The sequence below is a fragment of the Setaria italica genome, chromosome IX (assembly GCF_000263155.2).
Source record: "Setaria italica strain Yugu1 chromosome IX, Setaria_italica_v2.0, whole genome shotgun sequence".
In the NCBI taxonomy this organism is placed as follows: domain Eukaryota; kingdom Viridiplantae; phylum Streptophyta; class Magnoliopsida; order Poales; family Poaceae; genus Setaria; species Setaria italica.
In genome coordinates this window covers 35,436,099-35,454,231 of record NC_028458.1, presented here as the reverse complement: position 1 = coordinate 35,454,231, position 18,133 = coordinate 35,436,099, and the positions used below count along the sequence as shown (strand labels likewise).

Below are 18,133 nucleotides of genomic sequence, written 5' to 3'. Positions count from 1 at the left end.
GACCAACGGAGCGTTCGATGGGAAGTTTTTCCATCGGACGTCTGGGCGCTAGCAACGCCCTTTTTAGATAAAGGAAAATTTGTTCCGGCCTTTGTACCCACACATGAGTGTATGTAGCCACATTACAGATCAAGTAGTGCTTAAACTACTAGACAAGTTTCAGATTAAGTAGCAAATATGGAGTGAAAACTAAGCTTTCCTAAACTTTCAACCAGAATTGTTGAAGAGCTCCGTGACGGTAGACTCCAACTTCCTGCATCCCATCTTCAGATCATCTCTCTTCCTCTTTAAACAGTAATGACCAACTTCTGATCTAGTAAGTCCCTTGAAAATAACCTGCACGAAAAAGAGTTAGAAGAAGCTCTATTGAAAACCATATCATTTCTACTCAACCAAATGGCCCAACATAGAACAGTCGCACCCACTAAATTTTGGCGTCTAAGTTTAGAAGAGAGACTTTTGAGCCCAAAACCAAACATATTGGATACACTGGAAGGTGGTTGAATATTAAACGCAATATGTATGGTATTCCAAATGAACCTAGCCATATGGTAATAAAAAACAAGTGTTGTATAGATTCATTAGTATTACAGAAACAACATTTAGGATTGCCATGCCAATCTCTTTTGCCAAATTATGTTTAGTGAGGATCACACCTTTCTTCAAATACCAAAGGAAAATTTTGATATTGAGAGGAACCCTTAGTTTCCAAAGATCGCATTTTCTTGGTAAAGTACCATGTTGTATCATTGCGGAATACACTGAGCGAACCGTGAAGTTGCCATTCTTATGTAGATCCCACTTAAAGACATCATTCTCCTCATTTAAGCTAACAGCAGCTACCTTTGATACTAGATCATGCCATGCTACTAATTTGTCCCCTACTAAGCTTCTCCGAAAAGAAACATTAAGAGGGACAGAATTTAGAACGCTAGCTACTGTCATAAATTTCCTTCTAACGATTCTATACAGCATGGGGTAAGCTAGCATTAAAGGTTTATCACCGATCCAAAAATCCTCCGAAAATCTAATTTGTCTCCCACTTTGGATCTTGAAAGATCCAAAAGACAAAAAAATCATCTTTTACTCACATGAGGCCGGACCAAAACTGAGAATCCCCAGGTTGCTTAACCACCTGAGTAATTGCCTTATTATATAGAAAATCCTGCCACAGACCTTTTTTATTTAGCAACTTGAAAAGCCATTTGCTTAGTAGATACTTATTTTGAATCTCCAAATTTAATATGCCCAGTCCTCCTAAGTTCTTTGGTGTATGGATGATATTCCACTTGGCTAATCTATCTTATATTCATTATACTGCCAAAAAATCCTTGACCTATAGTAATCTAACTTCTTGAGAACCCCTTTAGGAGCTTCAAAGAAAGAAAACATAAATATAGGTAGGCTGGAAAGGACCGAGTTAATTAAAACCAACCTGCCTCCTACAGAGAGAAGTTTTCCTTTCCAGCTACCAAGTTTCTTCTGAAATCTCTCTTCATTCGAAATCCAATCTTTATTAGTTATCCTTAGATGATGCATAGGAATTCCAAGGTATTTAAACGGTAAAGATCCCTCCCTACACCAAAAGAGTTCGACATATCTTTTCTAAACGATTGTGGGTCACCGTATAAAACAGTTCACTTTTATGGAAATTGGTTTTGAGGCATGATAACTCTTCGAAAGCACATAGTAACTTCAAGTTCTTTGTCTCTTCTAAATCATGTTCCAAAAAAGAATACTGTCATCTGCATACTGTAAGATCAAAAGACCCTCATCGACCAAATGAGGCACAACACCGCGAAATTGTCCATGATTCTTTGCTCTAGCGATAAGGATTGTGAGCATATCCACCACTAAATTAAAAAGAAACCGCGTGAGAGTTAATGTGATCACTGTAACACAAACGCACCAAAAAAAATCGACAAATGTGAAAAATCACTGATAGAAACATGTCCGGAGGAAGTACTATCAAAACCAATTGATAATAACGTGATATGACTCGAGTTTAATTTGTGCTTCACCACAATTTTGGCAACTTTGACCTGCCAGGTCGTTCCACGTTACTTGCTTCGCTAAGCAGGGACAAGCTTGCTATTGTCGCTAACGACGAGCTATCTGTATGAACATGTCTCGTGTTGTCTGTCTCATATTTTTCTCTACGGTTACTAACAAGGAGTTGTCTTTATCAACATATGTTGTATAAGGGGGTGTTTGGGAGGAGGGGGCTAAATTTTAGCCCTCGTCACATCGAATGTTTGGACACTAATTAGAAGTATTAAATTTAGACTAATTACAAAACTAATTACACAACCCTTAGGTTAAATCGCGAGACGAATCTATTAAGCCTAATTAGTCCATGATTTGACAATATGGTGCTTACAGTAACCATTCGCTAATGATGGATTAATTAGGCTTAATAGATTCGTCTCGCGATTTAGCCTAGGGGTTCTGCAATTAGTTTTATAATTAGCTTATGTTTAGTCCTCCTAATTAGTATCCGAACATCCGATGTGACAGGGCTAAAGTTTAGCCCCTCCTTCCAAACACCCCCTAAGTAAATCTGTCCTTAATATGATGATTCTGTTTTTCCAAAAGCATCGATAAAATAATTGGATCGGATAGTTGGTATCAAGTATACGAATTCAGATTACATAATATATGTTTGTATCAGGAGCTAAATTTTAATCAGCTCCCCTGATGTCCAAACATAGGTATGGATTAGTCAATTCCTTAACTAAATTTTAGTTCATTAGCTCTTCAAGCTCAGCTAATGAAGACTAAATTTAAATAATAATGACAAAGGACAATCCTTCCAAAAACAATTATCCCTTATTCTCCTGCACTTAAGGATAGAATGGGTTTTTATCAATGAATGAGCTAAAAATTAGCTCGGCTCCAATAGTACTTGGCTAATTTTAGTATGATAAAGTTTAGACTGAATTTTGAATTTTAATCGGGCTAAAATTTCCTAACATACCAAATAGTGATATCCAATTCAACTCCATAATCCGAAGAACCTACCCAAAACTATTCTCCTATGGCATGCATATTTAGTACTGTATCCAGCTATTTGCTCCGAGAAAGAACGGAAGACCTATTTTGAAATCTTGTTACTACTTTACCCCCAGTGTGCTGTGCGCTGTGGGTCACCCGTGTCCTGCCGCCTTTTGTCGTGGCCGACCGACCGACTGGTCCTGTCCTAGACTGTCGCCGCCCCATATGGTGGCTCCGACTTTTTTTCGTTTTTTTAGTCCTTTTTACTAAAGATTCTCACAAATACCTTCATTGGTGGAATCAATTCAAAATCTGGACTCTTAGCTTAGCGCCATCCACGCTTACACGTCTCAGCGCCAGTCTTCCTGGTGCCAAGATCCATACGCAGCTGTTGACGCGGACGTGGACGTGGCAGGGGCTTGGCGCCATGGATTTTGGTGCGAAGCTTGGTGCCATAGATCTTGGTGCCGACTAGTTACCTATAATTCTTGGCATTTTGAATAAAATAAGTATAATTATTCTGAGGAGCATGCAACGAACCACATTGTGGTTCAGTTGGTTAGGACACGGGCTTCTTATCCCAAGGACTTGGGTTTGAAGATTCAACATAAGGGTTTGAACCTAGATCTTTGGGATAAGAAGCTCATGTTCTAGCCAACTGAATCGCAGTGTGATTTGTTACATGTTCCTCAAATAATTATACTTATTTCATTCGAAACGCTAAGAGGTATAGGGTAACTGCTCGGCGTTAAGATCTACGGCGCCAGGCGCCAAGCTCTCGTCACGTCAGCATCCGTGTCAGTAGCTGCGCATGGATCTTGGTGTCAGGAAGGCTGACGCTGAGACGTGTAAGCTTAGCGCCAGCGTGGATGGCGCCCAGCTAAGAGTCCAGATTTTAAAATGGTTCCACCAGGAATGTATCTGTGAGAATCTTTCAAAAAGGCAAAAAAGAAAACAAAAAAGTCGGCTCGTGGCTCAACCGCGCGACGAACATGTATCCTGAATTTCTGATACTTCGTTTTGCTTCAACAGGCAAAGGGTTGTAACTGCGTGAGCTGCACCCGGGCGGGGGAGCAGTAGCACGACAATGGCGAGCCCACCACTGCAAGTCGAGGACGATGACTAGTCAAAATAACGGAGGACGCGTACATGCTCCTGTGACTGCGAGGGATATGCACTCGAAGTGTAGACCGTAGAGCGCACTGTTAGTGCAGCTTCCCCTATCCGATCCTTTCCAAATTATATGTCGTTTTAATTTTTTTATATTTATAAATTTTACTATACATGTAAATATACGCTATGTCTAGATGCATAAGTAAGAATAATGAATCTAGAAAAGCCAAAACTACCTACAATTTGAAACGGAGTGAGTACTTACGCATTCCGTTCCATATTATAGGTTATTTTAACTTTTTTAATTCATAGATTTACTACCCACCTTGGTATATATTAAGGGGGTGTTTGGCATGGCTCCACTCCAGAACTCCAGCAACTTCACCAAGAAATCCAGCCAAACACCTCAACTCCAAAACTCCATGGAGCAGCCAACTCCATGGAGCTGTAGTGCAAATGGAACTGAAGTTTTGGAGCACCTCTTTTGCTGCTCCAAAACAACCTCTTTTGAACCTCCTCGTGGAGTTGGTGGGTAATTACCCACCAATGCCACTTGTTACACAAAAACGTTTCATTCTGTTTCCTCCCTTCCACCCGTGACTATTTCCCCACCCCCGTCACCTGTCGCCCGTCGCCTCCCCGCCGCCCGTTGCCGCCCCGCCTGCCGCCTCCCCGCCGCCCGTCGCCGCCCAGCCCCGCCGCCCGTCGCTGCCTACCGCCACCCCGCCGCCCGTCGCCGTGCCGCCTGTCGCCTCCCCGTCGCCCGTCACCGCCCCGCCCCCGTCGCCCGTCGCCCCGCCACCCGTCGCCTCCCCACCGCCCGTGGCCGCCCCGCCCCGTCGCCCATCGCCCGTCGCCCCGCCGCCCGTCGCCGCCTCAGCCCCGTGGCCACCCAGCCCGCCGTCGGCCGGCCCCGTCGCCGCCCAGTCCCACCGCCCATCGCCGCCCCGGCCCTGTCGCCCACCCGGCCAGGTAGCCGCAGCAGGGCGCGCCCCACGGCGGTGGCATGCACGTCCCACTCGAGTAGCTCTTCGCAGCAGACGGTCGGGATGCGCGCCGGGTCAGGCCGCTGGGGCCCGAACGCGATCTGGACGGTGTCGCGCCAGCTTGCGGCGGAGGTCCGGAACAGATCGACGTTGGAGAAGTACGAGACCCTGCCGGCCATGGAGCGGCCGTAGTGCGTGGAGCGCTCGGCAGCCGGGACCTCGTTGAAGGCGCGCACGGCGGCGAGCGCCCGCGCGGGGTAGTCCTCTGGGATGCCGAGGGCCTGGTAGTGGTTGATGAGGTGGAAGAAGCCCCAATTGCGGGCGGCTTCGGTAGCGGCGGGCGCGGGGAGTGAGAGGTCGACGACGGGGATGGAGACGCCCAGTGGCGCGAGCGGCGCGGAGGCGTAGGGGTCCAGGTGCACGAAGAGCGCGGGGACGGAGGAGACGCTGGACTCGACGAGGCCACGGACGCCCGTGCAGGCCTCGTCGAAGGCCTTGAGGAGCGCGGCGCGGTCGGACTGGGCTGCCGGAGCGGAGGGGGACGCCATAGCCGAGGCCCTTGGGATTGCGTGGAGGGGCAGGCGCTCACTTGACCGAGAGAGATGGATGGTGCTTGGAGAGGATGACAAATGGGGCCTAAATTGGGGGCAACAATGGCAATACACACTGAAATCGATCTTTTTTTGGAGCTGAGAGCACCCATCTAGCCAAACACACCATTTTAGTTCTGGAGTGGAGCTGGCTCCACCTGAAGTTCTGGAGTGGAGCAGCTCTACTCGGAGTTGGAGCCATGCCAAACATGACCTAACTCTAAGGGCCTCTTTGGCAGGATTTATTGGACGGCTTCTCAGGCTTCTCGAGAAGCCCTTAAAAAACGGCTTCTCTCGCAAAGCACCCGTGAAGCCGTTTTTCAATTTGTACTAGGAAGGAGGACCTGGAAAAACCAGCTCCCCCCCCCGGCTCCCCCTCCATCCGCGCCACCCATGTTACCAAACTACCCTTGAACTTCGCGGAAATAACAGCCAAATTGCCACCGCTCCTTTCCTCTCTCGTTCGGTCTCACGCTCTGGTGGCGGCGGCGGCGGAATGGATGAGGGGGATGCGGCTCCGACGGCTGGAAAATGGACTCCGGCGGCTGAAAGGGGCAGATCCGGTTGTGGGCTTTAGGATGCGGCCAGCGAAAGGGCCAGCGGCGCGCCGTTTGTGTCCGGCGGAGGGGCTGGCGGCGCCCCGTTCCTGTGGCCAGGACGCCCTCCTGGCTGCCGTGGGAGTGCCTCCTGGTGTGGTAGCGGGCGCATGGTCCAGACTCCCCGGTGCGCCTGGAGCCGTAGCAACCGCAGGGGCGGACGGTGGCCGGCGGTGTGCGGCGCGGCCAGGGCCTGGACGCGGTGTCGCAGCGCCGGAGGGGTCGGAGTGGCGAGCAGGCGCGCAGTGGGTGGTCGGCGGGCGGCGCGGCGCAGGGGGGCCGGGCGTGGTGGTGAGGTGGCGGCAAACGGGTAAACAGCGGCGTGCAGGGGCCTGGGCAGAGGCGCGCAGGGGCTGTCCGGGTCGCAGTGCTGAGCGGCGCCAGGGAGCGGCCAGGGAGGGGGCCTGGGGCGTCGGGAGCGGTGCTGGGGGTAGGGGGTCAGGTGCCAAGGGAGCCAGGGGCTGGTGGCGTTGGGAGTCAGGCGCGCAGGGGCGAGGAGGCAGCAGGCGAGCGCTAAGGAGGAAGGAAGAAGAAGAAAGGAGAAGGAAGAAGAAAGGAGAAGGAAGAAGAAAGAGAGGAAGAAAGAAAAGGGAAAAAGGAAGATCGGGAGATGGAGAAAAATGAACGGAAGGATGTGGACCAGATTAAGGAAAAAGAAAAATTAAAGAGTAAAAATAATCCTTTTTATTATTTATTAAACAATAATCCTTTTATTTTTTTAAATGTCTAAGGAACTCAAATTTATAAACAAATATTAAATGTTAAGCATTCCATCCATCTATTCAAATAATCCATAGTAAAGGTCATCTATGACATTTGATTTATCACAGTCATTCCTAAAGACACAGGAGAAACCGTTTTGCCAAACACTTTCCAGAACGGCTTCAGCTTCACCAGAGCAGCCACAGCCGCAACCGTTTCAACCACAGCCACAGCCCTGCCAAACAGGCCCTAAATGTATAGTAAAAGTATGAACTTAGGAAAAATCTAAAACAACTTATAATTTGGAAGGGAAGGAGTACTGGATAGGCTTTGCATTTCCTTGAGCTTCAGACCTGCACAACCTCTGCTTCTCCCACTTCTATATATACAGGTACAGCCCACTGGATCGGTTCAGTAAGAATGAACACAAACCACTGCACCATTTGATCAGCTTCTCTCTGGTGTGTGTTTGTAATCGATCCACACTACAATAGTAACCTCCATCGTCCGTCCATTCCGTCAGAAACTAAGCTAGCTGCAGCTAAGAGGTGAGTCTCTTGATTTGTGGTCCCCCGCACCATGCGCTGTATATCCGACTCTATTGACTTGCCTAGTCGTGTTTCCACTCGGAGTTGTGGAGACCAATTCTTCCACACCCCTCGCTGTCATACTCTCTGTCTGTGTCTCCTCCATGTTCATGGCCAGTCCCTGTCCCCTCTCTTTGCTCACCAAGTCTTGGACTGCATTTCCCCACATTCAGTTCATATATAATCTTTTATGCGTAATATTTCACATTGCCCTTTCCTGCGCAGGAAGGAATGCTACACATGCTAATCCTAATGGCGGAGATGGCCAGTTCTGCGGTTGTCCAGGAGACAGTTAGCCAAATCCTATCGGGTCTGGTTCAGAGGTATGCGGAATCAAATGCAACCAGAAACTTGGAGAGGTTAGAGATGGCACACATCAGGCTGGAGGCTGCTCTTGAGACATCAGACAAGTGGCACATCACTGATGCATCCTTGCTGCGTTGGCGCAGGAAGCTCAAGCACGCTGCTAAAGAGTGCCACGACGCACTGCACAAATGGAAGCATATAATCCTTGAAGAAGAACGGATGCAACGGGAGGTGAATAATTCTTCCCTGCCTAATCGGATTGTGCATGCTACCAAGTCATTCATTTTCTCTGCCTTCCGCGACAATAGTGAGTTGAGCGGATCCACAGTTCAAAGGTTTGAGTGGTTTGCAGATGGGGCCAGGGAGTTTGTAAGATTTGTCGAGGTTGGTGGCACACCACACCGTCACATGCCCTTCAACTCTCTTATCAAGCACCTTTTGGCAGGCAATGAACTACAGCATAGAATTGGTCGGGAAGATGAGCACCCTTCGTATCTACTATGGTTTGTTCCTTACATTACTGCAGAGCATGGAATAGAAGCTTGCCTGAAATTTATCCAGAAAGACGGTAATGCACCGGAGAAAGACTTCTTTTTCGCTGTAATGCTACAGATTTCAGAAAGTACAGACATGGTTGGGATTGTGGTTAAGTGCTTGCAGTTGTTTCCCACTCATTTCCAGCCTATAGTTGAAACCATTAAGAAAGAACTTACTCAACTACCTATGCAGGACTTCTCGTGGGTGCCAAATATTGATTTGTGCCACAGAAAACACTGGGACAATCTTCATAGCTTTAGCACTCAATGGTTTCGTCCAGACCCATTATGTTGCAAGCAGCATGGTCAGAATAAGCTTCATTGTATTAGTAACCTAGATATGGTAGGATTTCCGGATGCTTCTCTGGATTCAGTTATTCTAATACACTTGCAGTGTCAAGTCTCACTATATGAGTACAACAAACAGAAGACCTCACTATCTGAACGCAGCAGTTCCATGAAGGATTCTCCATATCTGAAAGCTGAACTCCTCTTTACGCCCCATGGTACTTCAAAGGATAGCCTTCCTGCAGAAAAAAGTTCTGCAGTAGTGACAATATACGGTGAAGAACAGCATTGCATGGATACTGACGTTACCTTGGACCAGATGAATGAGGTCGTGCTGCCAAAATCATTAGATTCTTTCTACCAGAACACCGAAGCGGCAGTCTACCGAATGCTTTGGAAGTCTAAACATGGAACTGAATACATTGTGCTTGAGAAGTCAAGGATGGAGATGCCAGGTGCACGGATAACTTCTAGGGGGGCTACGAAAAGAAAGCTGGTGCAACAAGAGATTCAGGAGCTGGGGAGTTGGAATCCTATGGTCGCTCGCTTCCTGAATTCTTGGGTTGTGCATGCACCTGTCCGGCTGCGAGGCTTGATCCTGGACTGGATTCAGAAAGAAAAGGAGAGTCGGTTGGGAGAACCACCGCTGAAATGCAACTGAATTTCTGAATCATGTTGCATGGATAGATAAGGGAAACAGTGAAAGATACTAAAAGAATGGAAATAAATGGATCATTCTGATGGTGTTACAGTTAGAAAGTAGTATGTTCTGAAATTAAGAAACTGTACGCATGGAAGCATAGGTTTTCTGTATATGGTGTGTTGTTTGTTTCTCAACAGCTGATCATATATGCTAATAGTTATTATGTTTGTGAACTTTCTCGAGTGTGGTTATATCACGTACCATGAGCTATATGTCGTTGAAAATTACAGAATCTCATCTGTTTTTTGTTGTTTCATGTACTTCTGTGCAACCTATAGTTACATTGTAAAGTTTGCATCTTTATTTGAATGAATGGTAATTCTCGATTTGATATCCTCTGCTATGACTGCGAGCTGTCTTACTGGAAGATAACCTTTCAAAGACATGTCTGCATGCATCGGCCCCTCTTCCGGAAGTATCTTGGGTGTGAGGGGAGCAGTGGCGGATGCAGTCAGTCATGAACTTCAAAAACTTCAAAGAGCGTAGGGGGGCAGAGCTATCGTATCTATATATGATTTGAGGATAGAGATCACAGAAAGAAGTTGCCATTTACTTTCAGACGGATTAGACATTTGAAATTACGACCTCACTCTACCACCTAATTAATTTACAAGAACACCCCATTCCTACATTGATGCTATGGCCAGTTGCTTCATGAACATCTCAAATACATAGGCAATCAAGGAACATATGGTATTCACCGCTTAACTTCCATATTTTATCGAATATACGAGTGCAAATGCGAATCCAAATTCGGCCGGATGCAATCATGGCAATAACCTTCAACCCGTTTTAGTATCCCTTGAGCAAACATACACACCTACTAGTTAATCACACTGCAGGCCCAAACCGAATACCACCCAAAAATTCACAGAGAATCAAATCCCGCCGGTATATCGCAACGCGACATGCAAACACCAACCACAACGATCCTTTAAAGACTTGGAAAGATTCAGCAAGATTTTCCTGCATCCATGTCCAACATACGAGTATAATCTCAGTTACAAATCAAATTTAACTGGGAAACTACAGTAACACCCTGCTAGTATGAAATTTTCAATCCATCAGCCTCGTCTCCGTGACACTCCATGAAGTTCTAACCATCCATGTCCATAGGATAACAAAAGGAAATTACAGGCCCTGATCAGTAGGACGCAGGCAGGCAAAATGCTCAGGGCAGCAGGTTTCATTATCCAGAAGACGATGACTACAAGTGTCACACAGAGCATCTCTCGTTTTGCAACAAGACCTCGCTGACCAAGCGCCACTCGCAGATGTGGAACAGACGTGAAATTACGCAGCAACAAGATCAGGGGTTTCCGCCTCAACTGAAAGCAATGTGGTATGCACCTTTCCAACCCAGGCATCCAGCCTTTCACGCAAAGCCTTTACCTGTGGAATTCCAAGTACTCTAGGCTGGACCCACGAGACATGAACTGTACTGTCCACTTCATCAATTATTCCCTCAATAAGATGAACCTGCGTTGGAAAAGAAAGAAATGTTATAAACGGATTGCCAACCATATGGCTGCCAAATGAGACACTGGATAAACAACACCCATGATTCCAGTGATACTTCAACAACTAAGTAGAAGGCATCAGCAGGTTGCACTTTTGCAAGAACAAGCTTTATAGCTGCGGCTCAAACAAAAACTAATCTTACAAAGAAAGTTAAAAATACAGAAACTAGTATCAGAAATTACTATAGTCGACGTCTTGAACACTGCAAATAGTATAGGCCTAAAACAAGGACGACAGGTCTGTGGAGATAAAAAATTTCATTAAAAAACACTCATAAACACGTGGAGCAAAATGTGCCGCCCACACGATTGGTCAACTTCTAACGAAATGAAAGAATTAAAATAACAATGTTCCAGGAAACCGTTCATTGAAACTACAATAACAACAAAAAAAAAAGAAGTGAAAAGGGAGAACGATGATATTGTGATGTGTATCACAAGTAAATCTTGCTACTTCAGAATAACCCATCATGTAAATATAATTTGAGTTTCCAGTGACAGAAAAGAAGTTCTAAAAATGAGGGGCATAAAGTAGAGAAGGTTGCAGCATTCCACAAAAATGAAAACATCTTCTGCTAAAAAGAATATAGGAAACCAAAAGGAAAATAGGAAATGAAGTTACCGAGAGGCTCTTCATAAGAAGATGTTCAACATCACTGACAGAAAGCTTAGTCCTCTCAGCAATAACACTCAATGGGATAGTTCTATCTTCTGATGGCCGGCTGCAACATGAAGACAACACCATGTCAAAGGAAAAGAAAATGGAGGTGATGTTAGGGAAGTAATATTCCACAAATATTACCTAAAGATTATCTCCATCAGGCAAAGAATATTGATCTTTTCAAGCAGCTTCCGTTCATTCTGCACCAAAGCTGGCTGTGCAGTAAGAGCAGCATTGTGAACCCTGCAAAGTTCTTGGTAGAGAGCAAGGTTGCCGGTGTTGAACGCTTGTAACATATGATAGACCCACTCCACCTTGGTTCCAATAAGACTATTGATCTGTGGGTACAGATAAAAATAACTTTTAGATCAAAGAAGTATCAAATCAAACAAGTAATTTGCAAAAAAAATTACTCTAATTTTGATTTAATTATGTTCATGTTACATCAATCAGCTTGTTTTACACTAAAACAGAATACTATATCCATATTAATTTTGTCCATATGATTTACTATACCATCCTCAACGACAACCAAACAATATGTAAAGAAATTACCATCCGATGACAAATACACTACAAGTGGCTACAGTATGCCCATCTGTATAATGCACTCTATATTAAAAAATTTACATTATAATGTGGTAGTGGTACATTTGCAGCTTGAATCTATTGTGCACACAAACTTATGCACTAGACACTGATAATTAAATAATTATGCTGCTGATATTTGTGTATAAAACTATAAAGCCACAAAAGAAGTAGCAAATTGAATGGATGCCATCAAAAAAAAACTACAATACATGAAGAGTAAGGATGAGGACAGAGTAAGTCAAGCACAAGCAAAGAATTACTTACAATCGGATGCGCTAACAATTCCCCAAAGTTGTAAATGTTATCACCCAGCAAGGCTGCCAGAGAAAGATCAAAAGCCAAGTCCTGACAAGATAGAACATATTCAATAAATCCGCTCAACTTGGAAACTGAATCACACTTTTACGGTTCACAATGTTATTGATAATAAAACATACCAGCTTGAATGACTCTGAGAGAGATTCCACAGTTGTGTAGGCCAGATAGAGAAGAGCATTCTTGTAGAACTCAGCAAATTCTTGGCGGGCCTTGTGGTATTGAGATGATATCCAGTAAAAGCTAGCATGAACTGTGGGATCAACATCAGTCATACTATCCAGAGTGGTTTTCCCTTCATCCAACAAATTCTTGCACTCCTTTTGGTTTCCTTTCTCAAGATTAATTGCTGCAATTTGCATCTTCACGTAAAGAATTGGTTCATTAATCCGTGACTCCCTTGTCTCACGCAACTTTGTGATCACCCCCTCTAAGAAAGTAATTGCAGCATCCTTATCAGGATACTGGCGAGAAGCTATCACCGCAAAATGGGCAAGCTTTAGCAGATTAATCTTGGTCTCGAAGTCAGTGATGAAATTGTTGTAGAGCTGAATGATAGTGTCTCCAGTCTGTGGAAGAAATAAAAGACACTGAGGATTAAAAACGGCAGCAGGTGAAATAATGTGAAACGATATAAAATTGACAAAACTTTCAATCATCATAGGTAGTGAACCACAGATTAGAATAAGCAATGCTTATAACCAACCAAATTGATGGATATATCCACTAGAGAACATACTCATGATAAAATATATAGGTACATGAGATATCGATGAAAAGACCAGGGTATATATTAGAAAGAGGCAAAGCAACAAGTATAAAAGCATCTCAGCTTCCTGTGATTTTTATTTGACATTATTATTCTTCAGCAGTTGCACATGCATACAGTTTTATCCGTCCAAGATGCAAGCTGGTGAAGCTGACAGTATATGAGAACTGAATTGAGAACCATTAGCAACAAATAATTGCCAAATTACTGCGAATTTTATGCAATTTCCCCCACATAAGTAACTCAAAATGATTAGGCTAGCAACAATTATCCAGTCACAACTTCAAATCTTACTGAAGGAAGGGACACAACTAGGGGGCGGGTGGGGTTGCGGCGAGATCCGCCTTATCAACTAACCCATCTGGAATCCATCGGCAAAACCTTCCCTAATCCTAAGAGGATCAGGAGGAGGAGAGGAGGAATCGAACCTGTGCTGCCTGGAGCTGCAGGAATTGGTCGAGCTTGAGGGTGAGCTGGTGCCACAGCTTCCGTTGGTAGAGGTCGGCGAGGGACGCATACCAGTCGGCGAGGTCCGGCCGCGCCTGCCGCTGCGCCTCCACGTACTGCAGCGCCATCGCAACGCCAACTCCGGATGTTCCCGAGCCGAGCTGAGGAGTCGGCGGGCGTTAGGGTTCGAGGGAGATCTGCGGCGGCGGCTGCTGCGAGGGAGACGACGAGAGAGAGGAGGGTAACAACCACCACCAGCGACAGCTATGAGAAAAATAAAACCCTAGCGCTGGCGGAGGTGAGGCCGGGGAGGAAGGGAAGGGAGGGGGGGAGATACTTGCCGTGAGACGGAAGGGAAGGATCCGGATCGGTCGATTAGATCTATCTGGTGGAGTCCTGGACTCCACTGCGAGGAAGAGAGAAGAGAAGAGCCCGACGGCTGCGTGCGACGGAGAGAACACGGAGACGAGTCGGAGACGACGGCTTGCGGTGCGGACTGCCCAATGGGCCGTGTGGGCCCATCCAACAGCACGAATACACTCGGCCCGTGGGCTGTTTGTTGTACTACCGGCCTGCCATATGAATTAGTGCAATCGGCCCGTGGGAGTTGAAATCCTCCCGGAAAATTCAGAGGTACGTAACTTCATTGTCTGTCAGGTGAACATTTTTTTCGTTTGCAACGAATTTGCGCGAATTTGTCCTTACTCGGCACAAAAACTTTTAAAATCCAATTTGTTTAACTGATGAAACATCGACTATGCTGGCTCTATTTTGTTTGGCAGTTAAATCTAACCAATTTGGAAGTTGCAGCATGATTTGCAACAAGGAATCAGGGAGGAAAATACCATATTATGGCGAGGCCTGTATAAAGTGTAAAACGAAGAACTTCTCAAGAGGAATAAGTGTCAATTATGACAGTACTCCCATTTACAATAATGAATTTTGCCAACGTATAGCTTGCCCAACAGTTCTACTACTTGCACACATTGTCACATTGCTGCAGAAATCGCACGCATATACTCCGTAGCGCAAGCTATAACTCCTTCAACATTGCAGTGGCCATTGCTTCAGTCCTTCAACATTGCTGCAGAAATTGCAAGCATATAGCACAAGCTGACTGCTGCAGAAATTGCTCTGCATGTCTGCATTGCTTCAGTCTTCAGCGAAGAAGACGCTCCATTGATCGATAAGCTTCAATTCATTTGCCCCCATTTCACAGTGTGCGCCGCCTAGCTGAAGGGCTTCTGCAGCAGCGCGGTGAGGTAGACCTCGTCCTTGCCACTGTTGCCGCCGCCGGCGACGCTCTTGTCAGCGACGGCCCACTTGATGGTCTTGTAGCCGAGCCTCCGCAGCATGGCGGCGTAGACGCCCTCCAGGTCGTTCCTCCGGCACCAGAAGTGGTCCACCCAGAGCAGCCCGCCGGGGCGCAGCGCCCGGTCGGCGTCGTACCACAGGAACTCCAGCGCGGCCTCCGGGATCCACCGGTTCACGGCGTGCCCCGCGCGCACCACGTCCATGGTCCCGTCCCCCACCGGGAACCGCTGCTGCAGCGGCGCGTGCAGCGGCACCACCCCGCGCGCCGCCGCCGCCTCCGAGTAGGGCGCGCCCAGGTTCATGGTGGTCGTCACCACCGTGGCGTTCGCGAGCTTCTTCAGCCGCGCCGCCAGCGTGCCCGTGCCGCCGCCGACGTCGAGCCCCAGCCGGATGGGCCCCGCGCGGCTCAGCGACGCCAGCCGCAGGAGCTGCGGCGCCGTCAGGTCCAGGGGCCCCCGCGCGCGGAGGAATCGGGCGGCCTCCGTGCGCGCCACGTCGAAGCCCAGCGATGGCGGCAGGCAGGAGAACGACCTGCATTTCCCCTCCTTGGGCCAGCGGACGGCGGCGTCGGGGAGCGGGGAGAAGGGGTCGGTGGGGAGGAGCTTGGATGCGGATGCGGCCGCCGTGGGGGAGAAGCACCGGCGGCGCGGGAGCGGGTGGCACCCGCGGAGGAGGAGCGGTTCGGCGAGGAGGAGGGCGTCGTCGGGGCAGGGCGCGAAGGGGGTGTAGGACATGTAGCGGTGGAGGAGGTCCGGGTGCGCGGAGCAGGCGGAGGCGACGGGGGCGAGGCGGGAGTAGAGGAGGAGCTCCGGCGGTGGAGGCGGCGGCGGAGGGGACGAGGAGCGGAGGTGGTTCAGCTGCGATACGCCGGCGTGGATGGCGTCCAGCTGCCGGATCAGGGCCAGCTCCTCCTGGTCGCCGCCCTGCTGGTGCTGCTGCTGGAGGAGGAGCGGCGGCACGGTGGCGGCGCGGAGGGAGAGGTGGTAGAGGGATACCAGGTTGGTGGCCACCACCGACAGCAGCAGCAGCACGTTGAGCCTCACGCCGAGGTTGAGGCCGCCACCGCACGGCCAGCCTGCTCCTCCTCCTGTGGCTGTGCCTGTGGAGGCGGAGGTCACCCCCGTCTTCCTCATCGCCGGCACGATGGGCGGGATCTGGAGGTAGATTGCTACCGCAGTGGAGTGTGGATTGTGAAAGTGTGAACGGAGAGGAGACTGCTGGTGACCACTTGACCTGTGTCTGCTGGAGTATGAGTAGTATACACTACACTACGCCAGTACGACACGAGCGGTCGCCAGTGACTGTCAACCTCATCACTCCACTCCACCTCCAGCGAGTGATGTGTCCACCAGCAAGTGTGCTTGCTCTGCAACTTGATCAGGATTAATTTTCTCCAACTGCATACTGTAATTTGCCTCTACTTTGTTAAAAAATGTCAAATTTTTATCCAACATACATCTCTTGGTTTAAGAGAGTGGAGAAAACGCTGATATCTCAGATAGCAAAATGGACCCTTGCTCGAGTATGACAACCGGAGAAATTTTTTTCAGGGGGGGAGAGCGGCCTGTTCGGCTGGACTTATAAGTCGGCTGAAAAGCTGAAACGGCTGATTTGTTGTGAGAGAAAAATACTGTTTGGTGGCTGATAAGCTGGTTGAGCCCTTGTTTACTTCACCCCCAACTCCCAACTTTGACACTATGCAAAAAGAAGATTCCCCATCCCATCAAACTTGCGGTACATGTATGGAGTACTAAATGTAGATGAAATTAAAAACTAATTGCACAGTTTTGTTGTACTTTGCGAGACGAATCTTTTGAGCCTAATTAGTCAATGTTTGGACAATAATTCACAAATACAAACGAAACGCTACAGTGTGCTATAGTGCTAGCACAGTAATTTGGCACCTCCCAATTTGACCAACTAAACAAGGCCTGAATAAGCTGAAGCGAACAGACCTAACGTCCCCACCTGATTTTCATTCCAAGGGCTTTGAAGCAGCCAAAGCTTTTACATCTTTGCATTTCAGCAATTTTGAGGGAAATAAGCAGGATTCTACATTGAAGAAAAGGAGCAGCACCAGGCGTCAGCGATCATTCTTTCTTCTCGTCGCCATCGATAACACCATAGTCGAGCGTCTTCCTTGCAAGCTGCTCGGAAACGGTGGTGGGAGGGTGGCAGTCCGTTGAAGACGACATCATTTCGGTGTTTCCACAGTTGCCAGCAAACCAGGAGGATGAAGTGTAGTGCGTCGCCGGTAGTGTTGTCGGACGGGGAAAGACTTGAGACTGAGCATCCATCGGTGTTGATACCCAAAGAGGCCCAGACTTGGGCAGAGAAGGGGCAGGAGAAGATGAATCTTCCTCGTGGTGGTTGCACAGCTCGCAGGAGGCCTCTTGAACCACGTTCTTCTTTAGCAGGTTTGAGCGGCAGTGTATGCGCTCATGGACAAGGAGCCAAGCGAAGAACTGGACCCTTGGTGGCGCACGGTTTTCCCAGACAAATGCCCTGTTCGCTTCAGCTTATTCAGCGGGCTTATCAGCCACCGAACAGTGTTTTCCTCTCACAACAAATCAGCCGTTTCAGCTTTTCAGCCGGCTTATAAGCTGAAACGAACAGGCCCAAACATATGGAGAAAGAGCACGCTGCCACACCTGTCGCTGTCATCAGTGCCTGATACACCGGGCCAGTGCGCAGCGCGTTTTCTGGACTCGCCAGCGGCGATGTGCGACGATCATTTCCGGCGATGAGCACGACCCGGGCGAGCAGGGTGCGGGCCTTGGTAAGTTCCTCCGTTGCCCCTCGAGTGAGGCGCGGGACAAGGTGAGCGTCGATGCCATCCTGGAGCACTCGCGCGACGCTTGCTTCCGGGCTGACAGTGTGGTTATGGAGCAGGGGGAAAATCTCCTTCAATCTGCCGGCAGACAACCATCGGTCTTCCCAGAAGCATGTGCTTTCACCATTACGCACTTCGGAGATGGTAACCGCACGGTACGTTGGCACCAGTTCCTCAATGTCATTCCAGTGTGGGGTTTAGGAGTGCTGGACAGAGGTAACCCCTCTGTTTGGATCCAAGGACTAAATTTTAGTCTTGCACTTTTAGCTTAAAATTTAGCTC

General features: G+C 47.9%; 3 protein-coding genes across 6 annotated transcripts; all 3 read right to left on the bottom strand.

The window, feature by feature from the left end:
* Positions 1-207: 207 nt before the first annotated feature.
* Positions 208-5,677, bottom strand: LOC101786733 (1-aminocyclopropane-1-carboxylate oxidase homolog 1-like). The gene is made up of 2 exons (XM_004986715.2): positions 5,072-5,677; positions 208-336 (listed from the first exon to the last, which is right to left on the bottom strand). Exons 1-2 carry the CDS (start codon positions 5,639-5,641, stop codon positions 208-210), a joined length of 699 nt encoding a protein of 232 aa, XP_004986772.1. The 5' UTR covers positions 5,642-5,677.
* Positions 5,678-10,310: 4,633 nt separating this feature from the next.
* LOC101759309 (26S proteasome non-ATPase regulatory subunit 13 homolog B) lies at positions 10,311-14,144 on the bottom strand. 4 transcript variants are annotated; one of them, XM_022823292.1, is made up of 7 exons: positions 14,046-14,144; positions 13,686-13,916; positions 12,611-13,057; positions 12,438-12,518; positions 11,724-11,920; positions 11,544-11,643; positions 10,311-10,880 (listed from the first exon to the last, which is right to left on the bottom strand). In XM_022823292.1, exons 2-7 carry the CDS (start codon positions 13,830-13,832, stop codon positions 10,695-10,697), a joined length of 1,158 nt encoding a protein of 385 aa, XP_022679027.1. In that variant the 5' UTR covers positions 13,833-13,916; positions 14,046-14,144; the 3' UTR covers positions 10,311-10,694. The 4 variants fall into 4 exon arrangements, with proteins under 4 accessions (XP_022679027.1, XP_004983528.1, XP_004983530.1 ...); XM_004983471.4 differs by having other exon boundaries at positions 13,686-13,913; positions 14,046-14,135; XM_004983473.4 differs by having other exon boundaries at positions 13,686-13,865; positions 14,046-14,125.
* Positions 14,145-14,536: 392 nt separating this feature from the next.
* On the bottom strand, positions 14,537-16,351 carry LOC101758913. The gene has a single exon (XM_004983469.3). The coding sequence runs from the start codon at positions 16,149-16,151 to the stop codon at positions 14,934-14,936; it is 1,218 nt and encodes a 405-aa protein (XP_004983526.1). The 5' UTR covers positions 16,152-16,351; the 3' UTR covers positions 14,537-14,933.
* Positions 16,352-18,133: the final 1,782 nt, after the last annotated feature.

Excerpts from the sequence above, each read along its gene's own strand:
- LOC101786733 (XM_004986715.2), bottom strand. The coding sequence starts at position 5,641 with ATGGCGTCCCCCTCCGCTCCGGCAGCCCAGTCCGACCGCGCCGCGCTC. Across the intron at positions 337-5,071 it reads TGCTGCGGCTACCTGGCCGG|GTTATTTTCAAGGGACTTAC; the intron begins GTGGGCGACAGG and ends TTTTTCGTGCAG.
- LOC101759309 (XM_022823292.1), bottom strand. The coding sequence starts at position 13,832 with ATGGCGCTGCAGTACGTGGAGGCGCAGCGGCAGGCGCGGCCGGACCTC. Across the intron at positions 12,519-12,610 it reads TCTCAGAGTCATTCAAGCTG|GACTTGGCTTTTGATCTTTC; the intron begins GTATGTTTTATT and ends CTATCTTGTCAG. Across the intron at positions 11,921-12,437 it reads AATTGTTAGCGCATCCGATT|ATCAATAGTCTTATTGGAAC; the intron begins GTAAGTAATTCT and ends CTGTACCCACAG.
- LOC101758913 (XM_004983469.3), bottom strand. The coding sequence starts at position 16,151 with ATGAGGAAGACGGGGGTGACCTCCGCCTCCACAGGCACAGCCACAGGA.